The following is a 22,318-nucleotide window of genomic DNA, read 5'->3' as shown; positions in this document are numbered from 1 at the left end:
CAGGTGTTCCTACACCAGCTTTCTTATGATTAATATTTTTATGGTATATCTTTTTCTTCCTTATACATTTCATCTGTTTTGTTTTTTTTTTTTTTAAGATCTATTTATTTGAGAGAGAGAGAAAGAGCAGGAGAGGAAGAAAGAATCCCAAGCAGATTCCATGATGAGCATGGAGCTTGATGCAGGGCTTGATTTCATGACCCTGAGATGGCAACCTGACCTAGAAACAAGAGTCAGATCCCTAATTGACTAGGCCCTTTTCATCTGTAGTTTTACATACAGTTTCTTAAAGATAGCTTATAGTTGGATCTTGCCTCCTCCTTTCCTGTAATTTGCTTTTTATGCAATTTCTTCCTTCTCATCAGTGTATTCAGGCCAATTATACTTCATGAAATTATTGATGTGGTTGAATTTTGGTTCTTTTATTTTCCTGAAAATTTTATTTTGCCTTTATGTTTGAAAGGTATTTTTGCTGGATATAAAATTGTGCTTGTAAACTATCATCTGAGCAGTTTTAAGGTAATGTTTCATTGCCATCTCATTTGCATTTTTCCTGACAAGTCAGTTTTAATCTTATTGTCTTGTATGATCTTTTTTCTCTGACTGCTTTCAAAGTGCTCTCAATCATTGATTTTTATTTTGGTCGGGATGTGTTTTGTTGATGTTTTCTTCATGTTTCTTGCTTGGGACTTAGTTAGATCTTTTGTATTTTTCATGAAATTTGGAATATTTTGGCAATTCAGATTTTTTCTTTCTTCTCCTATTTTTCTGAGACTGTGTTTATCCAAATGTTAGACCATATATTGTCTCACAGGCTACAAAAGTTCTGTTTATTGTTTTTAGACCTTTTTTTTCTGTGTACCTCATGGATAGTTTCTTTTGTTTTCATTTTCTCTTATCCTGTTAAGCCTATCTAGTCATATTTTTAAATTTTAGGTACTATGTTTTTCAGCTCTAGCAATTCTATTTGATTCTCTCCCATATCTTCCCATTTTTCTCCTAATTATGCTTATACTTTCCTTTAAATCTTTGCCCATATTTAATAAAAAATAAAAATTGTATTAAAAATGTTTTTAAAGCTTTGGTAATTCCATCTTGAGTCTGTTTTTGTTGAAACTATTTTTGTCTTAGTTATGGGTCATGTTTCCTACTTTCTTTTTACATGAAGTAATTTTTTTTATTAGATATGCATATTGGGAATGTGACATTATTGAGTGTTTGGATTTTGGTGACTTTTAAGAATGTAGAACTTTGTTCTGGCCTGTTTTTAATTGACATATGGATTGTGACGTATCTTTTAGAAGATTGTTTTAAAGCTTTGCTGTGATTCAGATAGATTAGCCATTTTTTTTCTTTCTTTTCTTTTTTTTTTTTTTTTTTGAGATAGATTAGCCTTTACTCTAGCACCAGTTTATTCCTACACCTAAGGTATGGCTTTGTTTGGATTTCTCTTGAATTAGCAGGGTATTTAATGAATTTTCTCTATTTTGTGAGTTCAGTTATAGCTCTTCATTAGTTCTCTTCATTTTTTGCTTGGTGTTTTGGATTTTAGCCATCATATGTGTAGTTTTAGTACTCAGCAATCAGTTCAAAGCATTCTTGTGCAGATTAGTTGAGTTCTTTTTCTTCATGACTCCTCTTTCTAGCAAATTTGCTCTCAAATTCTAGTTCTATTGTCCTTGCTGAACTCTGATCAGCTTCCTCAGCTTAGAAATTGCTATGATCTCTTGGATTTATTGTCCCTGTGCTGTATAGAGTGTCCTATAAAACTATAAGGAAGTGATTGAACTCACTTCATTTGTTTTCCATATTCCAGCAATTAAAGTTTTGCATTGCTGTGTTGTCTAATCTCTGAAAACAGTTGTTTTATACATACTGGTTTTATGATAGGAAGATGACTGCCGAATTACCAGTTACTCCATTATGGCCTGAGAAAAAAAGTCTTCTAGGCTTTTTTTTCCTTAGATTTTAATTTTATGCATATTTTTACCTCATAAGACATTGTTTTTAGTATTTTATTCATTTATTATTTATTTTAATTTAAACCACATCTACCTTTTCATGTATTTTTCCTTAGTGCTGTTTTGTAGATGAGTTATCTCAGTTTTCCTTTGCCAGTTTTCATTTTTAAAGGGCAGTTTCACTGTTTAAAGATTTTAGTTTAGGAGATATATTCTTCCATCACTTAGAAAATGTCCCATTGTCTTATGGTTTCTATTATTCTATTTTATTTTTTTAGAAAGTCTGCTATCAGTTTAGTTGTTGTCCTTTTTCATATTATCTGTTCTTTTTCTGTCTTTGCATTCTAGTTGGGGTTCTTTTTTGTCTTTGCTTTTCAGGAATTTTATTATTTTATTTTGATGTTCTTACACATCTTTATCTTTCTTCATTGTTTGGAGTGCTTCTTCAATCTCTAGGTTAACATCTTTGAACCTTTTAAAAAAATTATTTGCCCAATCTCTTTGAATACTTTTTCTGGCCATTCTCATATTTATGTCCAGTAATTAAATATATAGCACATAATGATGTCTGTATGGATTTTTTTAAAGTACAAATTTAGGGACCTGTGTGGCTCATTCAGTTATGTGTCAAACTCTTGATTTCAGCTCAGGTCATTATCTTAGAGTTGTGAGAAGGAGCCACATGTAAGGCTCCATGCTGGGCTTGGAGTCTGCTTAAGGTTCTCTCTCTCCCTGTCTCTCCCTTCCCCTTTTACTCTTCCCCTGTCATTAAAAAAAAAAGAAAAAAATCTCTCCCTCTTGCCCTCCCCACCCCCCTTTCTCTCCCTCTTTAAAAATAACTAAGTATATAATGGAAATTTTTTAGTGTATTTGACTATTTTTAAAGTAATAGAATAGTTGTTTCAAATATCAGAATTTAGTATAATAATTTCTTAATTACAGTTTTGGAAAGACATTGTTGATGACAATGAAGTACGTGACCTCATTTCTGACAGAAACAAGTCTCATGGTAAGGCAATAAGAACAATTTAAATAACTTTGAAATATCTACAATAATAAATGAATTATCAATTTAAATAAAATATGTGTTTTCTGTTATAGAAGGTACATCAGGAGAATGGATTTGGGAATCTTTATTTCATCCACCTCGAAAGCTGGGCATTAATGATATTGAAGGACAACGGGTACTTCAGATTGCAGTGATTTTGCGAAATCTTTCCTTTGAGGAGGGCAATGTTAAGCTCTTGGCAGCTAATCGTACCTGTCTTCGTTTCCTATTACTTTCTGCACATAGTCATTTTATTTCTCTAAGGCAATTAGGCCTTGACACATTAGGAAATATTGCAGCTGAGGTAAGCATGTGATAGTAACTTAAGACAGTTTTGATAGTTAGCAATGATATTTACTTTAAAATTTTAGTATGCAGCATTATTATATTTGCTATACTTACAGGATATGAAATGTAGACTTACATACAATTTTGCCTAAAGTGGTATAGTTTGACATGCTTTTTTGGAAGAAATATTTGAAGTGATGCTCTAGATTTAGTGATGGCTATTCCCACAGTAATTACCATTTTTAAAACATAGGCAATACTGTTCTATTAATTTTTATTAAATTTGAAGTATACAACACTGAAGAGGGCTACCTCAACAATAGTGTCTTTTCTTTTTTCCAGCTTCTATTGGACCCTGTCGATTTTAAAACTACTCATCTGATGTTTCATACTGTTACAAAATGCCTAATGTCAAGGGATAGATTTTTAAAGATGAGGGGTAAGTGCTTACTTAATTTTCTGTGTATAACATGCACAGATTTCTTATCTGTTAAAAAATAAATTCATGTTTGTGTACATATACTTTTCAGGCATGGAAATTTTGGGAAATCTTTGCAAAGCAGAAGATAATGGTGTTTTGATTTGTGAATATGTCGATCAAGACTCATATAGAGAGATCATTTGTCATCTCACTTTACCTGATGTGCTGCTCGTGATCTCAACACTTGAGGTGCTATATATGCTCACAGAAATGGGAGATGTTGCCTGCACAAAAATTGCAAAAGTAGAAAAGAGCATAGGTAAGACTAAACCAAAGAAATCTTTCTTCCTTTATTGAGGAGAAAAGTATTTAATGGGGTGCTGTACTAAATTACAATTGATATTTGGGGTCTACTGTTTATTTTGAGGAGTCCTTACTCATTCAGACATACTTGTTTGTGTTACTCTTCCTGCGTGTTTTAGATTAGCAAGAAGCTCTGTGGTTTAGAGACCAGGGTATATGCGGCTATCAATAATTCCTATTCCTTTCTGTATTTCTGTTATTACTTATCAATTTCAACCAAACAACCCCAGTAAGACTGTTATCACTCTGAGGAGCAGGTCTTTCTGTTTCAAATGGTCAGCTGCTACAATTAAGAAACTGAAGCTGAGTGAAAAAGTTTCCTTGTGTTTGTAGAAGTTGCTGGTAATGGTACTATTAAATTACTACCTCTATAGTGGCTTATCAGTTTTAAACACAATTGTGAAAGTAGGTCATATTAACATTTACTCATTTATTAAAATGATTTCTGTCTTTGATATAAATACTAAAACCAGAGTTAATAGAGATTTGGCTTGAAATTATTCTTGAGAAATTAAGATGTCACTTTCCATATCAATGGTTCCTAAATCTAACTACACATCAGAATCAGTTGGGAAACTTTTCTAAAATAAAGATACCTAATCCCCATCCCAGAGCTACTAAATCAGTCTTCAGAGATTGAGCCTAAAAATCTTTTTTTAAAAGATTTACAGATAATTCTGATGTACAGTGATTCATAGACTGGCATTTGAGAAGCAGCTATTCTGTATGGCATGTGTTTTTCAGTGATGTCATTGTTTGTTTGATAATATCATTAATAACTATTGGTTTTTAATTTATTTTAGATATGTTAGTGTGTCTGGTTTCTATGGATATTCAAATGTTTGGCCCTGACGCACTAGCTGCAGTAAAACTCGTCGAACATCCAAGTTCCAGTCATCAAGTTTTATCTGAAATTAGGCCACAAGCTGTAGAGCAAGTCCAAACCCAGACCCATGTAGCATCTGCCCCAGGTTAGTGTTTTTACATAACATTTTCAGTATGGTTATGGGTGTATAAGACGTAAATATACAGTACAGGGAACTGATATTACATAATGGAATAGGCTAAAGCAGAACTTAAGTATGAGCTTCAATTTCTTAGATTCTAGGAGCAGTAGGACCAAAGTGAGCACGAAGGAAGAATAGCATAATAGATTTTTTTTTAAAGACATTTAGAAGAATGTGAGGGATTAGATATTTACAATTGTGAGAACAATATGAAGTGCCCCAGTGGACTTCTTATTTGTGATTTTGTCATTGGAAGTCGGTATGCCAAGAGTAAGTTAACCTTATAATTCTCCCAGCTGGTATCCAAGTACATAAATATAATACCTCCTAATACCTGAACCAAATCCATAGAATCAGAGCTTTGAATCAGACACACGTGCATATGTACACACATGACACATTTATAAGCATGTGTACCTGCACTTGTGCACCTTTCTTAGGGTCTCTTGGGTAATTCTATTTAACTCAAATGTCTTTAATTAGGAATCATAGCTGTCTAATAATGAGCATTCTCTTCAGTCCTTGGACTTCTTTTTCCTGGCTTGTTTTGAATTGTCATTTTTATATTTTAGCATTCTCTGCCTTTTTGGGAGTGCTTTCTCTGCCTTCATTTGTCTTAACAAAACAATCCATCTTTCACCTCATCTGCTCTTTCCACCTCCCACCATTCCCAAAATATTTCTCTTCCCTTGTGTTAATGGAGGATACTCTTTTTCTCAGTTGATCTTATTACTTCTCACTTTACAATTAATATGGAAGCCAGGTAGCATGAATTTCTTCAACTTGTTACCCCTTCACTTACAAACTTATTAGCATCTGAACTCATTTTCCTTCAACTTCCCCTTGTCTTCAGAGATGTCAGCTTCTGAATCTGTGCTCTGAATATCAGTCTCCTCATTCCTGTATCTTAAACCTCTTTTTCTTTACCTGCTTTTTCCTTTCAGCCTAAAATACATTTAGATCATCAACTTCTCCCACTACCTTTAATTCAAAAATTTCATTTTTTATCTTTAATTACCACATCCATTTAATCACCAAATCTTGTTGAGTCTTTCTTCCTAAATACCTTGGCTTCTTCAATTGCCAGTGCAGTAATGCCTTAGTTCAGATTTCCATCACATCTCTCAGCTATTTGTTGTCCTCTCATTTAGTCATGGTACCAGTCTCTCCTCTACTCTAACTCATAGTATCACAATTATATACTACTCTATTCACACAAAAAGTATGTAATATATATCACATATTTTATGGATTTCCACTATGTCCTTCTAAAGTTTATGGTAGAGTTAGTTGTATCATATGTGCATTTAACTTACTTGGTGTCACCTAATAGAATTGGATAAATAATAAAGCAGGAAAAAAATAGATAATTTTGACTACTAACCTACTCAGTAACTTTCACCTGCAGGCAATAGATGTTAAATAGCCAGTCCATTCTGGGGAATCAGCAAATAGTAATGTTTTCTCAACCTTGACAAATGAAACAGTTCTTTTTGCCAGTTAACTGGGTCATGGGGGTATATTCCTATCCTCAAAGAAGAAATTGTAGATTAAATTAACTGAGAGCCAGAGAGAAACTTGTTCAGCAAAGCAAGGGACTAATTGTCAGTGATACACTAAAATATAAAGGGCCATTTGAAGAATATTTAAGGGTAATTTTGATGAAAGCTACTGATTTTTGCCTTATCACTGACCATCCCCCCAACTAAGATTTGGTCATCATTTGGCAAATGGATGAAATTAAATGTTGAGAATCTGTGACTTGTTCATATATATATAGTATATATATAGTTCATATATATATAGTAATTCGTTGGTAGACATGGGAATAAGCCTCTAAAGACCTAAAATTCACTTTTGAACTGGTGAGCATTTTACTTGCTCATCATGAATGATAACTTCTAATTGCTTGATTAGTTATCATTTATAGTTTGACCTCCCACCCTCCCCATTATCTCTTTAATACTATTTACCTTTGGAATGGTCCTCTGCAAAGGTTTTGCTCACTTCCCCTCATTACTATCTATGAAAACTTATGTAATCTTTCACCCACTTTTAGTTTGACATCCAAATTTTTTCATTATAATTTAAATAGTAATAAATAATTCTTTTGTGTATATTAAATTAACATTTTAAAATAAAAAATACTTTCTGTATCCAGTGGAATATTGATATTTGCCATCATCCATTTAAAAAGTACATAAACCCTTAATCACAGAAATTTTATTGTAGCCTCTTTCTCTTTGAACTCATATCCACCACTCTATCAATAGTAGCAGCTATTAATGTAGGTATTTTAACTTTTTCAATTTCCTGTTACTCTGTAAAGTTTTAAGTTTTTAAAATTTTATCATTATAAGTTTTAGAATTAAACAGTACATGAAACAACTGTACATGACAAAGTAGTAATTGGAAGTTCATCTCTTTTAATGAGATAGTTCTCTGGAAAATGTTACTCTAGTATTCCCAGAATGAGTATTTTTTTAGTTCTAGAGTGAAACTGGGTTCAACATTAATACTATCTCCATTTTTCCTTTTTATAGATTTAATTTGAAAATCTGGTTCACATCAATAAATAGCTAAGGATAGAACTTAAAATTCTTTGAGCTTCAGAATTGTCCAAAATTATTAAAACTATATTTAATGATCTTCTGGCAACTTGAGTTCTTTGATTTTATTGAAATAAGAGAATTTGTTGCCTAGTCATTATATTTATTTTTAAATTTTATTGGAAATATGTGAAAAAGATACGAACAAGATATGACTATAAAATATACTTGCTGACTCTTGCTTAGGTGCACCTTGTTTAACCTGATATAGTCAAGTATTAGCACAGTGGTTCTCAAGCTTTAGGGTACATCACAATTGGCTGGTGGGTTTACACACTGATTTTTTTTTTTTTTTAAGATTTTATTTATTTATTCATGATAGACACAGAGAGAGAGACACAGACACAGGCAGAGGGAGAAGCAGGCTCCATGCAGGGAGCCCGATGCAGGACTCGATCCCGGGTCTCCAAGATCACACCCTGGGCTGAAGACAGGCGCTCAAACCGCTGAGCCACCCAGGCTGCCCTACACACTGATTTCTAGGCTCCATACCCTGAATTTCTGAATTAGGTGGACTAGAGAATTTTAATTTCTAACAATTTCTCATGAGATGCTGATACTGCAGGTCAGGGGACTCTACTTTGAGGACCACTGGGTTTGGAAAATTGAAATATTGTTCAGGATCGTTTTTTGATAAGGTGCTTTTATCACGTGCTTTGAGTACTTTTTTTTGTCAAAACCTTAGACCTGCAGATTTATCCCAGTTATAGAAAATGTCTGACACATAATCTAACTGATAAACTTAGTATTTATTATCAAAAGTATCGGGCAGCCTGGGTGGCTCAGCTGTTTAGCGCTGCCTTCAGCCCAGGGTGTGATCCTGGAGACCCGGGACCAAGTCCCACGTCAGGCTCCCTGCATGGAGCCTGCTTCTCCCTCTGCCTGTGTCTCTGCCTCTCTCTCTCTCTCTCTGTGTTGTCTCTCATGAATAAATAAATAAAATCTTAAAAAAAAAAAAAAGTATCTTGCCTAATTGGCCTCAGTTTCCATCACTTAGAAGTCCAATTTTATTTTTGTTTCCAAGAAAGTATAAATAGGTGTTCCCATGACACTTTCCTTACTTCAGAATTCTAAGATAATTTAACTAGCCATAAGTTTATCATCTGAAATAAAATGCCACCACTTTCAGTATTTCTTTAAAAAATTCTCTGTGCTTTACTTCTACAAGATTCTGCCTCAAAAATAATGCCCTTTTTGACAGTAGTTGAAGGATAGAGGAGGGAAGGACATTAAAGAAAATTTGTCATCACTCTAGATCTGAATTTATAAAACACCAAATGGCCAGAATACTCAATATGTCATGCCCAAACATTGCTCTTAACTATAATATATAAAACATTCATAAAATGTAGACAGGAAGCCCTACCATAATACCTTGGTTAAAAGAAGCTTTGTGAATTCTAATGATTCTAATTCTCCATTTGGTTTTTACATCATTTATCATCATCATCACATCATAGGTGACAATTATATAGTGCTAACTATGTGCCAAACATTGTTTTAAGTGACTTCTATATAAACTTCTCTAATCCTAATAACTATCTATGAGGTCAGTGTACTATTACTTTTCCCCTTTTTATAAACAGAGGTTAAGTAACTTGCCCATGGTTACACAGCTAGTTAAGTGCTGAAACTCTAGAGCCAGCCACAGAGCCATGCCTTTAACCATAACCTGCATTACTATAAAGGATGGATGAAAGTTAAGACTTTCTGTTCCAAAATGGGAGAAGAGAGGTTTTAGGAAGGAATATATACAAAAGTTGAGTATCTGGAGAATGATTTCTTTTAAAGATTTTTATTTATTTATTTTAAGGGAGATAGGGAAAGAGAGTAGAGAAGGGACAGAGGCAGAGTGAGAGAGAATCTCAAGCAGACTCCCCACTGAGTATGGAGCCTGTGTGAGGGCTCAATCCCATAATCCTGAGATCATGAGCTGAGTTGAAATCAAGAGTCAACTGTTCAACTGGCTGAGCCACCCAGGTGCCCCTGGAAATTGATTCCTTTTAAAATACAAGTCCCTTTGTATCATTTGGAATGTCTTCAGGTATCATTCTGAGCGAATGCTTCTCAGTTTATAGCCACTTTTATAGTAATTCTATGGTTCCAGTTTATATTCTTAATTGTGGCTGCTTTATTGTTTATGCATTATTTTTAAAACTTTTATAATTTAAACATAATTTCTTATATTTTACTCAATTGGTCATTAATTGATTCATGAGAATCCAGTCTAAGTAGGGTATATGCTCTAGTAATGTAATTGGTAAAGAAAAAGGAGGAAGATTTCCACATAGGTTCAGGCCCTGCTCGGATATTTTCTGTAATGGTGTCATCAAGTTAGGAAAAGATAAGCTGTGGTTGCACCAGGAAAATAATTTTGGTTGTAATTATTTTGTTCTATTAAGAAATAGCATGTCATAGTATGGTACCTGAAATTTGACAGACCTGGATTCAAATCCAATACCCCTAATAGGTTTTCCAGCTACATACAGCTGTGCCATTTCCATCATGTGTTTCTTTGTAAACTTAATCTCTGAGCTTAATTTTTTTCATTAGCAAAATGGGGATAATTAAATTTATGTCTATAAATAAGATTAAAACAAACAGTATTTTATAAATGTAAGTGGCTTGATACAGAGTAAATGTTCAGTAAGTGGCTGCTTATTAGCTCTTATCCCAATGAAAGCTTGGGGGCTTCATCAAACAAAAGTCAAGATTGCTTTCGATCATTCACAGATTTGACTGTGCTGTAGAGCTCCTTTGATTATTATTTAGAAATTTAGAAATACATTTGTTCTGTTTGAGGGTTCTGAGTTTCGCTAAAATGTTATATGAAAAATAGTGGGTACATTTTATAAGTTTAGAAACTATAAAATAATGCTGAAGCAGAATTTTTCATTTTATAAATATTTAAGATTCATATTTATAAATTACAATATGACTAAGTTAATATAATCACATTTTTCATGTTTTCATTAGTTCCTTTATATACAGCAGAAAACATTTATTTTTCTACAGATCTGTTCAACTTGTTAGAAAATAATAGATGATTTAGTTTATTCATTGGAGTTTAATTGTTTTAAAAGATATCATGAGTAAAATCTCAGAAATTGGTATTGTCTTAAGATCAATAGCTAGTACATTTTTTACCCAACCATCTTCCCTCTCTTAGGACAAAAGGTATACTTCAAAACTATTATTACAACTGATTTTTTCCCCCAGAATAATAGTAATATAAAAATCCTTTCTTGAATATAGGACTTTAAATTAGTTCAGACTTTTTGTTCACCTTTTTCCAAAAGTGTCATATATGCTGCTTGCAGAGTTAGTCTTCTAAATTCAGAAGTGAAGTGATTATTTCTGATATTCTCTGCTTCTATAACTATACTGCTTCTTATTTACTGGTATGTTCAGCTGTGTGACCTTGGGCTAGTTATTTTAATCACTTTGAGTCTGTTTCCTTATGTGTACCCATCTCACAGGAGAATTAAAATAATATATGTATTTAACTCAATGTCTGACCCATGGGAAAAACAGAGTTTATATTAGCTATATAATCCATATTATTGTTATTATTTGAATGATTGTAAAGTTAAAAAAGGAGTTTATATAAAGCATCTAAGACACTGCCTGGTATGATATGTGCTCCATTATAATAAGTTTCTTTCTCAAATTTGTATATTTTCATTATGTTTATACCCTTTTAAAAAGATACTCGTTGTGAATATTGTTTCAGTATCCATGAACTAAACATGGCATATAGTGACTAAGTTTTTACAAATGATGTAGCTAATGTATTTTTTTCTTTAGCTTCCAGAGCAGTTGTAGCACAGCATGTTGCTCCACCTCCAGGAATAGTGGAAATAGATAGTGAGAAGTTTGCTTGTCAGTGGTAAGTGGTTTATTTCTATTAAGGCTTTATCCTTGGGAAGAATAAAGCAAAAAAGAAAAGGAAATGTATTTCAACAGTCATCCAGAATGTTTTATTCTGTATTTCTTTTTAGTCAGAGTAGAATATCATTTATCCAAAGAAAGGACAATGTAAAATCATTTCACCTGCATTTTAGAATAATTTGAAAGAAAAACATCAGAATCTTCACAATTAAAATAATCTTTGACGAGAATATCATTAAATTGCACCACTTCTTTTCAGAGTAAAATTTGTGTTAAAATGTTATCTCTGTCTTTGTGAAAAATAAGATTTGTCAGATTGTAGGATTTTTATTTCTTAAATTAATGTTTCATTAAAACTGAACTGGGCTGTCTTTAAGAAAGTAAAACCAGGTTTTGTTGTTAAATATCTCTTCTTTTTCATCACAAGCAATACTTCCTGTTCATTGATAGTTAATTTTTCCTCTTTGGTCATAGTAAGGGGAAGTGAATCAAATGATACAATAGTTAGTGGGTTTACGTGGAAATAAACAACTTGAAAATTATATTTTATCTGAGAAGACTGAGTAATCCTGTATCAGCCACTTTCTGAAAAAAATAAATATAGACTTGGCTAGATTTCATTTTCTCATCGATAATAGCTTCCACACAGTTTATAAATTCCAACTTAAATTCTTTAGATTTACAGGTTGAATATAAAAGATCACTTTCTGATGATCTATTACTTAAAAATTTCCTTTCTTTGATCCCTTCTCTCCCATTCTTTAACATTTTTTGTCTCCCATTCCATGTTCCTGTCATTCTGTGTTCCATATTTTTGGTGCTTTCATATCTTTGTTCCTGTGGCAGTTTTCTCTAGACTTTTCTACTTTGCTTAAAATCAGGTTTATAGTTTTAAATATCCCTAATTATTTGCTTTTTTCCTCCACCTCCTATATTTTTGCCCCTTATACTTGATGAATCTCTTCCAGTAATACTTGGAAATGTTTATCTTCTACACTAAAACCAAAAAAAAAAGTTTAATGTCTAGTCCTTTTGAAAACTCAGTACTCAAAGAATTATGAACACTGGAAAAAGTATCTACTACACGCACAGTAAAATGTGTGTGTGTGTTAGGAATAGATTTGGTCTTCTAAATCGCATTTGTACATTTCTGCTAGTTCTAGTGGGGAAGGGGGAGAGAACTGTTTTAAGTATTATTTGATTCGGTTTATATAAACAACTATAAGTTGGCTTTTTATGTGTATAGTAAGTCCTAGAAAAGAATCTTGTGAAGATAATTTGACCTTCAGTTCTAACTTATGTGTGGATGGAAAAGACAAATTGAAGTTTGAATTAATTTTGTGATGCATTAGTAATAGAAGTTTCTTAAATTGGGGAATGGGAGTGTGAGACATGGGAGAAGTAGGATTGTCTTAAAGAGTAGTCAGAAGCTTGGGTAAGTTTTTTTCTTAAGGAATTTGATCCAAGAGAGAGCAAAAGTTTAATTTTAGTTCAGTTTTTCCTCCATTTTCTACATCGCCAATGGAAATAGCTCATTATTGGGAATTTCTGTTATATTTTAATTATTGCAAGACAGGAAATTGAGTAGGTATTGACTAAATAAAACTTATTTGTTGTAGAATTTTTTTTTGCCAACAGACCAACCCTATTCTCACTGAGATGTGAACATAGTTTTTATATTTGTTGTTAATGATTTTTTATACTAAAATAAATATGATTAAATAATTAATCTCCTTTTATTTAGTTTCGTCAGGCTAAAACCTAGCATGCATTTTTGCTAATAACATGAGATAGTGAAATTTGATTGACAGGCATAAATATTACCTTATGATACATTGCCTTCAAATAGTTTTACTATATTTAAATATGAACTCTACTGTAATATATTGCATAATGCCATTTATTTTTCTCCTTTTTAGGCTAAATGCTCATTTTGAAGTAAATCCAGACTGTTCTGTCTCTCGAGCAGAGATGTATTCTGAGTACCTCTCAACGTGCAGTAAATTAGCTCGTGGTGGAATCCTAACTTCAACTGGATTTTATAAATGTCTTAGGTAGGTAGGATGTTTAGTTATTAACTTTAAACAAAGTTAATTTGAATCACCTAGAACATCTCTTGCTCTTTGGGGAAAATACCAACTATCTATCTACTTTTAAATATTTCTACTACTTGAAATTTCATATAGGCTATGTTGTAGTAAGATGGAAATTTAAATACAAGGAGATTTTTGGAAATCAAACCTCATGTTTGTGTTTAAACATTATGAGGCTTATCAAAGAAAGAGAAGGGAAAAACTTCTTTCTACCCACTGAAATATGTTAGAGACATGACTTTTGCCCTTTTTATCTTGAATAATAGTCTACAACTAATACTCTTATCTTCAAATATCAAGGCTTTTGATATTTTGCAAAAGTTCATAAAATAGACATTGCCTAGATGCAGCTTCTTTGTTCATTAGATATGGTATAGAATTATTTAAAACCCAACAATGTTAATAATGATTTTAAAAATTGGGAAATTGATCTTTTATATTTTTTCTTTGCTTCCCACCCTTACAGAATAGATCTATATGAATCATACTGGTTCGTATTAGTAGCAGTAACTATCCCGCTGCTGTTCATGTAAACATTGTTTGAAGTGTTTTTTGCTCGTGTGCTAGTTTATAAAACTAAGTTATGTGTGTACTTTACAGAACGGTCTTTCCAAATCATACAGTGAAGAGAGTGGAGGATTCCAGTAGCAACGGGCAGGCACATATTCATGTAGTAGGAGTAAAAAGGAGGGCTATACCACTTCCCATTCAGATGTACTATCAGCAGCAACCAGTTTCTACTCCTGTTGTTCGTGTTGATTCTGTTCCTGATGTATCTCCAAGTCCTTCACCTGCAGGTATTAATTTTTGAGTTTTTAAGTATTACTAACTTAACAAACAAAATGAAACAGTATATTATATAGATTTAAATGAATAATTTTTCCTTGTTTTTCCAGTTGCATATTTTGCTTATTCTGTTACTTTTATCATATTCATATGATTCAGAGCTGTTAAATGTTAATTTCTTAAAAGGATTTTTCTTTTGTATTAAGTGAAACAATGCCTACATTCAGCTTTTCAGTCCTTTCCTTATGAATTTTGACTTTTCCCTCATATTTTCAGGAATCCCTCATGGACCACAAACTGTAGGAAACCATTTTCAGAGGACTTCTGTTACCAACCAGTCTTCAAATTTGACTGCAACACAAATGTCTTTTCCAGTACAAGGTGTTCATACTGTGGCACAGACTGTTTCCAGAATTCCACCAAATCCTGCAGTTCATACCCACCAGCAGCAAAATGCTCCAGTGACTGTCATTCAAAATAAAGCTCCAATTCCTTGTGAAGTTGTTAAGGCTACAGTAATCCAGAATTCTATATCCCAGACAGCAGTTCCTGTTAGCATTGCTGTGGGAGGTGGAGCTGCTCAGAATTCTGTGGTTCAGAATCACAGTACAGGGCCACAACCTGTTACGGTTGTAAATTCCCAGACATTGCTTCATCATCCATCTGTAATTCCACAACAGTCTCCATTACACACAGTGGTACCAGGACAGATACCTTCCGGCACTCCTGTTACAGTAATTCAACAAGCTGTCCCACAGAGTCATATATTTGGCAGAGTACAGAACATACCAGCATGTACTTCTTCAGTATCACAGGGTCAACAGTTAATCACCACATCACCCCAACCTGTGCAAACTTCATCTCAACAGACGTCAGCTGGTAGCCAGCCGCAAGACACTGTTATCATAGCACCTTCACAGTATGTAACAACTTCTGCATCCAATATTGTCTCAGCAACTTCAGTACAGAATTTTCAGGTAGCTACGGGACAAATGGTTACCATTGCTGGTGTCCCAAGTCCACAACCCTCAAGGGTAGGGTTTCAGAACATTGCACCAAAACCTCTCCCTTCTCAGCAAGTTTCATCAACGGTGGTACAACAGCCCATTCAACAACCACAGCAGCCAACCCAACAGAGTGTAGTGATTGTAAGCCAGCCAGCTCAACAAGGTCAGACTTATGCACCAGCCATTCACCAAATTGTTCTTGCTAATCCAGCAGCTCTTCCAGCTGGTCAGACAGTTCAGTTAACTGGGCAACCAAACATAACTCCATCTTCCTCACCATCACCTGTCCCAGTTACTAATAACCAAGTCCCTACTGCCATGTCATCATCTTCCACCCCTCAATCACAGGGACCACCTCCTACCGTCAGTCAGATGCTATCTGTGAAAAGGCAGCAACAGCAGCAGCATTCACCAGCACCCTCACCGCAACAGGTACAAGTACAGGTTCAGCAGCCCCAACAAGTACAGATGCAAGTTCAGCCACAGCAAGCGAATGCAGGCGTTGGTCAGCCTGCTTCTGGTGAGTCAAGTCTGATAAAACAGTTGCTGCTTCCAAAGCGTGGCCCTTCGACACCGGGTGGTAAGCTAATTCTCCCAGCTCCACAGATTCCTCCCCCTAATAACGCGAGAGCTCCCAGCCCTCAGGTGGTATACCAGGTGGCCAATAACCAAGCAGCAGGTTTTGGAGTGCAGGGGCAGTCTTCAGCTCAGCAGCTGTTGGTTGGGCAGCAAAATGTTCAGTTGGTACAAAGTGCAATGCCACCCACAGGCGGAGTGCAAACCGTACCTATCTCGAACTTACAAATATTACCAGGCCCACTGATTTCAAACAGCCCAGCAACCATTTTCCAAGGGACTTCTGGCAACCAGGTAACCATAACAGTTGTGCCAAATACAAGTTTTGCAACTGCAACTGTGAGTCAGGGAAATGCAACTCAGCTCATTGCTCCAGCAGGAATTACCATGAGTGGGACGCAGGCAGGAGTTGGACTTCAGGTGCAAACGCTTCCAGCCACTCAGACATCTCCAGCTGGACAATCATCCTGTACTACTGCTACTCCCCCATTCAAAGGTGATAAGATAATTTGCCAAAAGGAGGAGGAAGCAAAAGAAGCAACAGGTTTACATGTTCACGAACGTAAAATTGAAGTAATGGAGAACCCGTCCTGCCGGCGAGGAACCACGAACACCAGCAATGGGGATACAAAGGAAAATGAAATGCAGGTGGGAAGTCTTTTAAATGGGAGAAAGTACAGTGACTCAAGTCTACCTCCTTCAAACTCAGGGAAAATTCAAAGTGAGGCTAATCAGTGCTCACTAATCAGTAATGGGCCATCGTTAGAATTAGGTGAGAATGGAACATCTGGAAAACAGAACTTGGAACAAATGGACATGCCGGATATCAAAAGTGATTTGAAAAAACCTCTAGTTAATGGAATCTGTGATTTTGATAAGGGAGATGGTTCTCATTTAAACAAAAACATTCCAAATCACAAAACTTCCAATCATGTAGGAAACGGTGAGATATCTCCAGTGGAACCACAAGGGACTTTAGATGCCACTCAGCAAGATACTGCCAAAGGTGATCAACTAGAAAGAATTTCTAATGGACCTATATTAACTTTGGGTGGTTCACCATCTGTAAGCAGTATACAAGAGGCTCCAAATGTGGTAACACAGCAGTTTAGTGGTACTGACTTGCCTAATGGACCTCTAGCTTCAAGTTTGAATTCAGATGTGCCTCAGCAACGCCCAAGTGTAGTTGTCTCACCACATTCTACAACCTCTGTTATACAGGGGCATCAAATCATAGCAGTTCCCCACTCAGGATCAAGAGTGTCCCATTCTCCTGCCCTATCATCTGACGTTCGGTCTACAAATGGCACAGCAGAATGCAAAACTGTAAAGAGGCCAGCAGAGGATAATGATAGGGAAACAGTCACAGGAATTCCAAATAAAGTAGGAGTTAGAATTGTTACAATCAGTGACCCCAACAATGCTGGCTGCAGTGCAACAATGGTTGCCGTGCCAGCAGGAGCAGATCCAAGCACGGTAGCTAAAGTAGCAATAGAAAGTGCTGTTCAGCAAAAGCAGCAGCATCCACCAACATACGTACAGAATGTGGTCCCACAGGTAAGTCATTCTGCTGTCAACGTTTCTCTTAAAAATTTTCCTACTTGTACATAGGATTTTAGGGGAATGTGCACTCTTGTTCTGTGTGTCATCCTGAAGAGTTAATTGTATTAACAGATGGTTTAAAGAATCTTTTTGAACTTAAGGATGTGGTTTAAAGACTCTTGAATTTTGTTATAGACCCAAATTAGTAATTTTGTAGACCCAGGATAGAGGAGCACTTGCTAACCTGACATCTTCTGGAGAGTCTTTTTAAATGTAAGTTAGTCTCCTTTGGGAAAAAAAAAAAAAAAAAAAGAAGAAGAAGTTTCCTTTGGTTGGGGGGGGATATACTAAAAGCACTTCAAAAGGGAGATCCTGTATTTGATTTTGACATGGGAATGTTTTTGTGGCTCTTTTCACCGTTCTTTTGTAAAAAAAAAAAAAAAATGGATCCCATAAGTTTATTAAGTGTTTTCTTATTATATTTATATATTGACTTAGTTGCCTTTATTCTTTAAAAAGTATTATAATTTCAATTTCTTTCAGCTATACTGATATTCTTGCTTTTGTGTTTCTTACTCCTTTGCCCTACTATCATGTTTCTGCCATCACCTCTTTAATAATCTACCGTCCAATCACTGTTGTACCATTAAGTAAAAAAAGTATTTTCTAGGATCAGTTCTACTGAATTGAGGGTTCGTTGTCCCTGTAAAAATTTTAAGATCTTGTGTACTGTTTCCACTGAAACTAAGGGTTTGCTTAACAGTTGTCTTTCACCTAATTTCCTGGATTACTTTTTCTTCATTCTCTTTCCTAAGTACTACATAGCCAGAACCTTCTGTGACTATTACTAACTCTGCCAGCACTCCTCTGACATGAGTTTCTTCTGTCTGCTCTTGGTGTTTACAGCAGATCTATGGTGGCCATTGTTGGCATTAATACCAAATCTGGGGATGGGGGCGCAGCAAAATGAAAGAACAGAACATCAGAACAGTTCGTCCACTGATGTGCATCCTTTTTCATATGAGTGGATAAAACTGGACGTTGCTGTCGGGGAGCATAATGAGATTTTAATTCATATGTTAATTACTGTATTGCTTAGATTTATTTTTATTGCAAGGTACCTAAATAGGTTGAGAATTTAGTTGATGTATACATGGCAATAGTTAATACTAAGTTTTAGCGAAAAATACTATACTCAAACTGCTACAAGTTGTTTTTCATTTATTAATAAACACACTAAAATATTTTTAATAGTGCAGTGGCTGGCATATAATAAGCATTCAGTAAGTTGGATTTTCATAGTTTTTCCTACATTTATAATTTCCCAATTCATCTTGATTATGTTCCTGACTCTGTTTTTTCCTCTCAGATTCCCCTCATAATCCTAAATAGTTATAATAGACTAAGCCAAATGAGAGAAAAACTCCATTACTGTGAAATTAGGAATCCCCATTTTTTTGTGTGTCCTTAATCTTCCAGTGTGATTATATTCAATAACTCTATGAGGTAAAAATTGTTATTACCGTTTTAGAGATGAAGCTCCAAGATGCAAAATAACTTATCCAAGATCACCAACAAATGTGAAGTGGTTCCAAGATTGAACCACTTGGGTGTGTGTCTGAAACAAAAATTCATCCTCTTAACCCATTTCTCCACTGTTTTAAAAGATTTCCTTGAAAAGTTCTAGAAAGCCCTTTATTATATAACATACTGATTATTTGAATTATTATATTACAGAATGTAATATTAAATTACAATTTTAGGACATTAATGCTAAAACTTTTTCTTAACACACTGGACAAAATATGCATCTAATTCAAGCCATAAAATCACTTCATTTTATTCCTAACCTGAAAAATGGGTTTTTCTATATATTCTCCCAAGGAAGATAGTCTATTTAAAATAGCTACATTCTTCATTTTTAAAATTAGTATTTGATTGGCACGTAGAAATTTAAAACTTTGCAAGGAAAAGGAAATAGCATGCACAGTATCTAGGAGAGTAAGGATTAAAAATCGAGGTTCGTATTTGTGACACTTAGCTTGGTGACTGCTACATAGTTAGGTACTCACTCAGTAATATAGTACATACAGTACTATATAGTATAGTATATAGTAATAGCAGTACTGCTGTATTTTACCTTCATATATATGAGAATAAAGTGCCATAAAGGCTAAAAAAGATGAACTGTTCAAGATGGGATCATAAATTTCCTTTGAAAGGTCAGCTGTTGGGCCTTTTTAAGAGCCTGCTAATAGGAAATCATTTCCATTGTTACCCAGATTCTTTAAATTTCTTTTATGTAGACCTTGGTTTAACACCATTTTATTCACTATTTGAATTGGTACCTTAAAAGGGTAGAGGAAACAGAGGATTTTAAATGTGAATTTTCAGCCAAACCTTGTTATTTCCACCATTTCAAGGGTTCTGGCGATATTAAGGAGGCACCTGAACCCCAAGAAGGGACTTTGAGACTTGCAGAATGTTCAGGGCTGGAAAGACTGCAGGGAAATGTCCCTGCTGAGAATGGCCAACAGGTAATCCTTCCTAATACCATTGTTACTTCGTGTTTCTTTTTTCAGTTTTATTCCCTTTAACTCCCATTAATCAGCTATATTAATTTCATTATTTAAAAAATAGCAACCAAAAAGGAGAAAGATATGTGAAAGTAATTGATATAACCATAGATTTTGTGTTTAAGATTTAGCTGGATAGTTCATAGAAATACAAAATAAATTGTACCTGTTTCAAGGCAGATTTCTTTATTTGTAGCTGCTTATTTTTAATCTTGTATTTGCGAGTTATAGGATAACTATTTCTGAAAGCACTACCCTCTTCCACTATTCATGAATTGGTATCTTCTAGGGGCATCAAACTAGATTAATATATAAAAAATAAAAATGAGGGGCACCTGGGTGGCTCAGTCAGCTAAGCCTCTGCCTTTGGCTCGGGTCATGATCCCAAGGTCCTGGGATCAAGCCCCACATCTGCCTCCCTGTTTGGTGGAGAGTCTGCTGCTCCATCTCTCCCTGCTTATGCTTACTCTCTCTCTGTCAAATAATAAATAAAAATTTTGAAAAAAAATAAAAATGAATAAAAAAGAAAAATAATTATATTTACTGAAAGACTTGCCTTTTTCAGGAGCGTGTAAAACATATTGAACACAACTATAACTGTTAATCCCGTGATCTGAAGACATTCTGAATTCTTGTCCCTAAAAATAGTTTACTTAAGGATGTATTTAAGGTGTTTTATATATGCCTTCTCAGTTCTGTGTCCTTCACTTAGGAATCATTGCTGATACGGTTTTGTGTGACACTGTATTTTAGTGTCTCTCTGGTCCCTTCCTTTCTTTGATGAAGAGTTTGAAATTACTCAGCCCATCAGAAAGCAGCTCTGTAGCCTCAAGGGGGCAGCATTTAGTCATAGCCAAAATCATTTTAGCAAGAGCCACAGGAATTATCATTTCAGTATTTTCTTAAGAGTACTACTGCTTAGTTTTGTAGAGTAGTAGTACATTATAAAAATAAAAACTAAGAAGCATTACCACTAAACATAATTTTTTTGTTTGCATTTCAGTATGTTCCTATAAGCCAGGCTTGGTATGTATTGATTGCCTAGGTTTATACTTTATAAAAGTAAAAAACTTGGTAGTTTAAGAACATGAGGGAATGTTAGAGCAGAAAGACACCTAGAAAAAAAAAAAGAAAGACACCTAGATATTATCTTGTCCCATACCCTCATTTTTAAGAATTAGAGTTACTTTTCCATGCTCACAGAGATCTCTTTTCCAGTGATTTCTATAATTGTCTTAATTCTGTTCTCAAAGTCTGCATTTAGACTAACCATAATCACTTACATCACATTTAGAGTAAATCTAATTATTGTTCCTTATAACTGTTTCAGAGTATCTTTCCTTATTTGCTTATGTTTTAGAATATACTTTCTCAGTTCCTTCAATTACATCTTGTGTCAGGGTGTCCGGTTTATTCATCATCCTATTTATCTCAGTCCATTTTATAAGTGGCTTTCAAAATCTGTAGCTAGAATTAAGCACAGTATTTCATTACTATCTAGTAAAGAATTTATTTTGAGAACAGATTATGAATTTGTATCTAACACAGATTGAAGTGTTTAAATTTTCATCTTTCTAAGGTTTTTAAAGTTTAATATTAAGAATGTAAGGATTAAAAAAAATGTAAGGATTTAAGAGCCTCAAATCCCAAGTCTTACATCAGGAAATATTACCACTATAGGGACACCTGAGTGGCACAGTTGGTTGAGCATCCCACTCTTGATTGCAGCTCAGGACATGATATCGGGGTGCTGGGATCAAGCCTCACAGTTGGGCTCTGTGCTGAGCAGGGAGTCTGCTTGAGGATTCTCTCCTCCTGCCCCTCCCTCTCTCCCTATCAAATAAATCTTAAAATATTATCACTATGATCTAGAATTTTTAGCCATAGTTTACTCTTGAAAAGATGATAGAGGAAAGCAAAGTTAAAATTACCTTTTTTTTTTTTTAACAAAAAGAGCAGTAATAAAACTGCTGCGTTAACTTTTTTAACTAAAAAATTCTGCAATTTTACATTGCTGAATAAATCACATAGTTGTTTTGTATCCTTCATGTAATTTTTCTGGTCACTCACTGCCAGAGTTGTGGCTTTGATTTTCTGGTCACTCACTGCCGGAGTTGTGGCTTTGATTTGAAAAATAACTATACTGTTAA

General features: G+C 34.5%; 1 protein-coding gene across 6 annotated transcripts in view; it reads left to right on the top strand.

Annotated features, from left to right (window-relative positions):
- ARID2 (AT-rich interaction domain 2) overlaps positions 1-22,318 on the top strand; it is a 167,432-nt gene that overhangs the window by 100,745 nt on the left and 44,369 nt on the right. For 3 of the 6 annotated variants that reach the window (XM_026000163.2, XM_072765489.1, XM_072765487.1), the window contains 10 exons: positions 2,904-2,970; positions 3,063-3,313; positions 3,640-3,736; positions 3,828-4,037; positions 4,885-5,052; positions 11,505-11,586; positions 13,508-13,642; positions 14,282-14,478; positions 14,744-17,607; positions 20,016-20,129. In XM_026000163.2, the coding sequence (XP_025855948.1) occupies positions 2,904-2,970; positions 3,063-3,313; positions 3,640-3,736; positions 3,828-4,037; positions 4,885-5,052; positions 11,505-11,586; positions 13,508-13,642; positions 14,282-14,478; positions 14,744-17,607; positions 20,016-20,129 (4,185 nt within the window). The remainder of the gene's footprint in view (positions 1-2,903; positions 2,971-3,062; positions 3,314-3,639; positions 3,737-3,827; positions 4,038-4,884; positions 5,053-11,504; positions 11,587-13,507; positions 13,643-14,281; positions 14,479-14,743; positions 17,608-20,015; positions 20,130-22,318) is intronic. The other 3 variants (XM_026000164.2, XM_072765490.1, XM_072765488.1) reach the window with 1 other exon arrangement.

This window comes from Vulpes vulpes, chromosome 8 (genome assembly GCF_048418805.1).
Source record: "Vulpes vulpes isolate BD-2025 chromosome 8, VulVul3, whole genome shotgun sequence".
Lineage (NCBI taxonomy): Eukaryota > Metazoa > Chordata > Mammalia > Carnivora > Canidae > Vulpes > Vulpes vulpes.
Note: the sequence above shows the minus strand (reverse complement) of the source record. Positions and strands in the feature narration are given on the sequence as shown.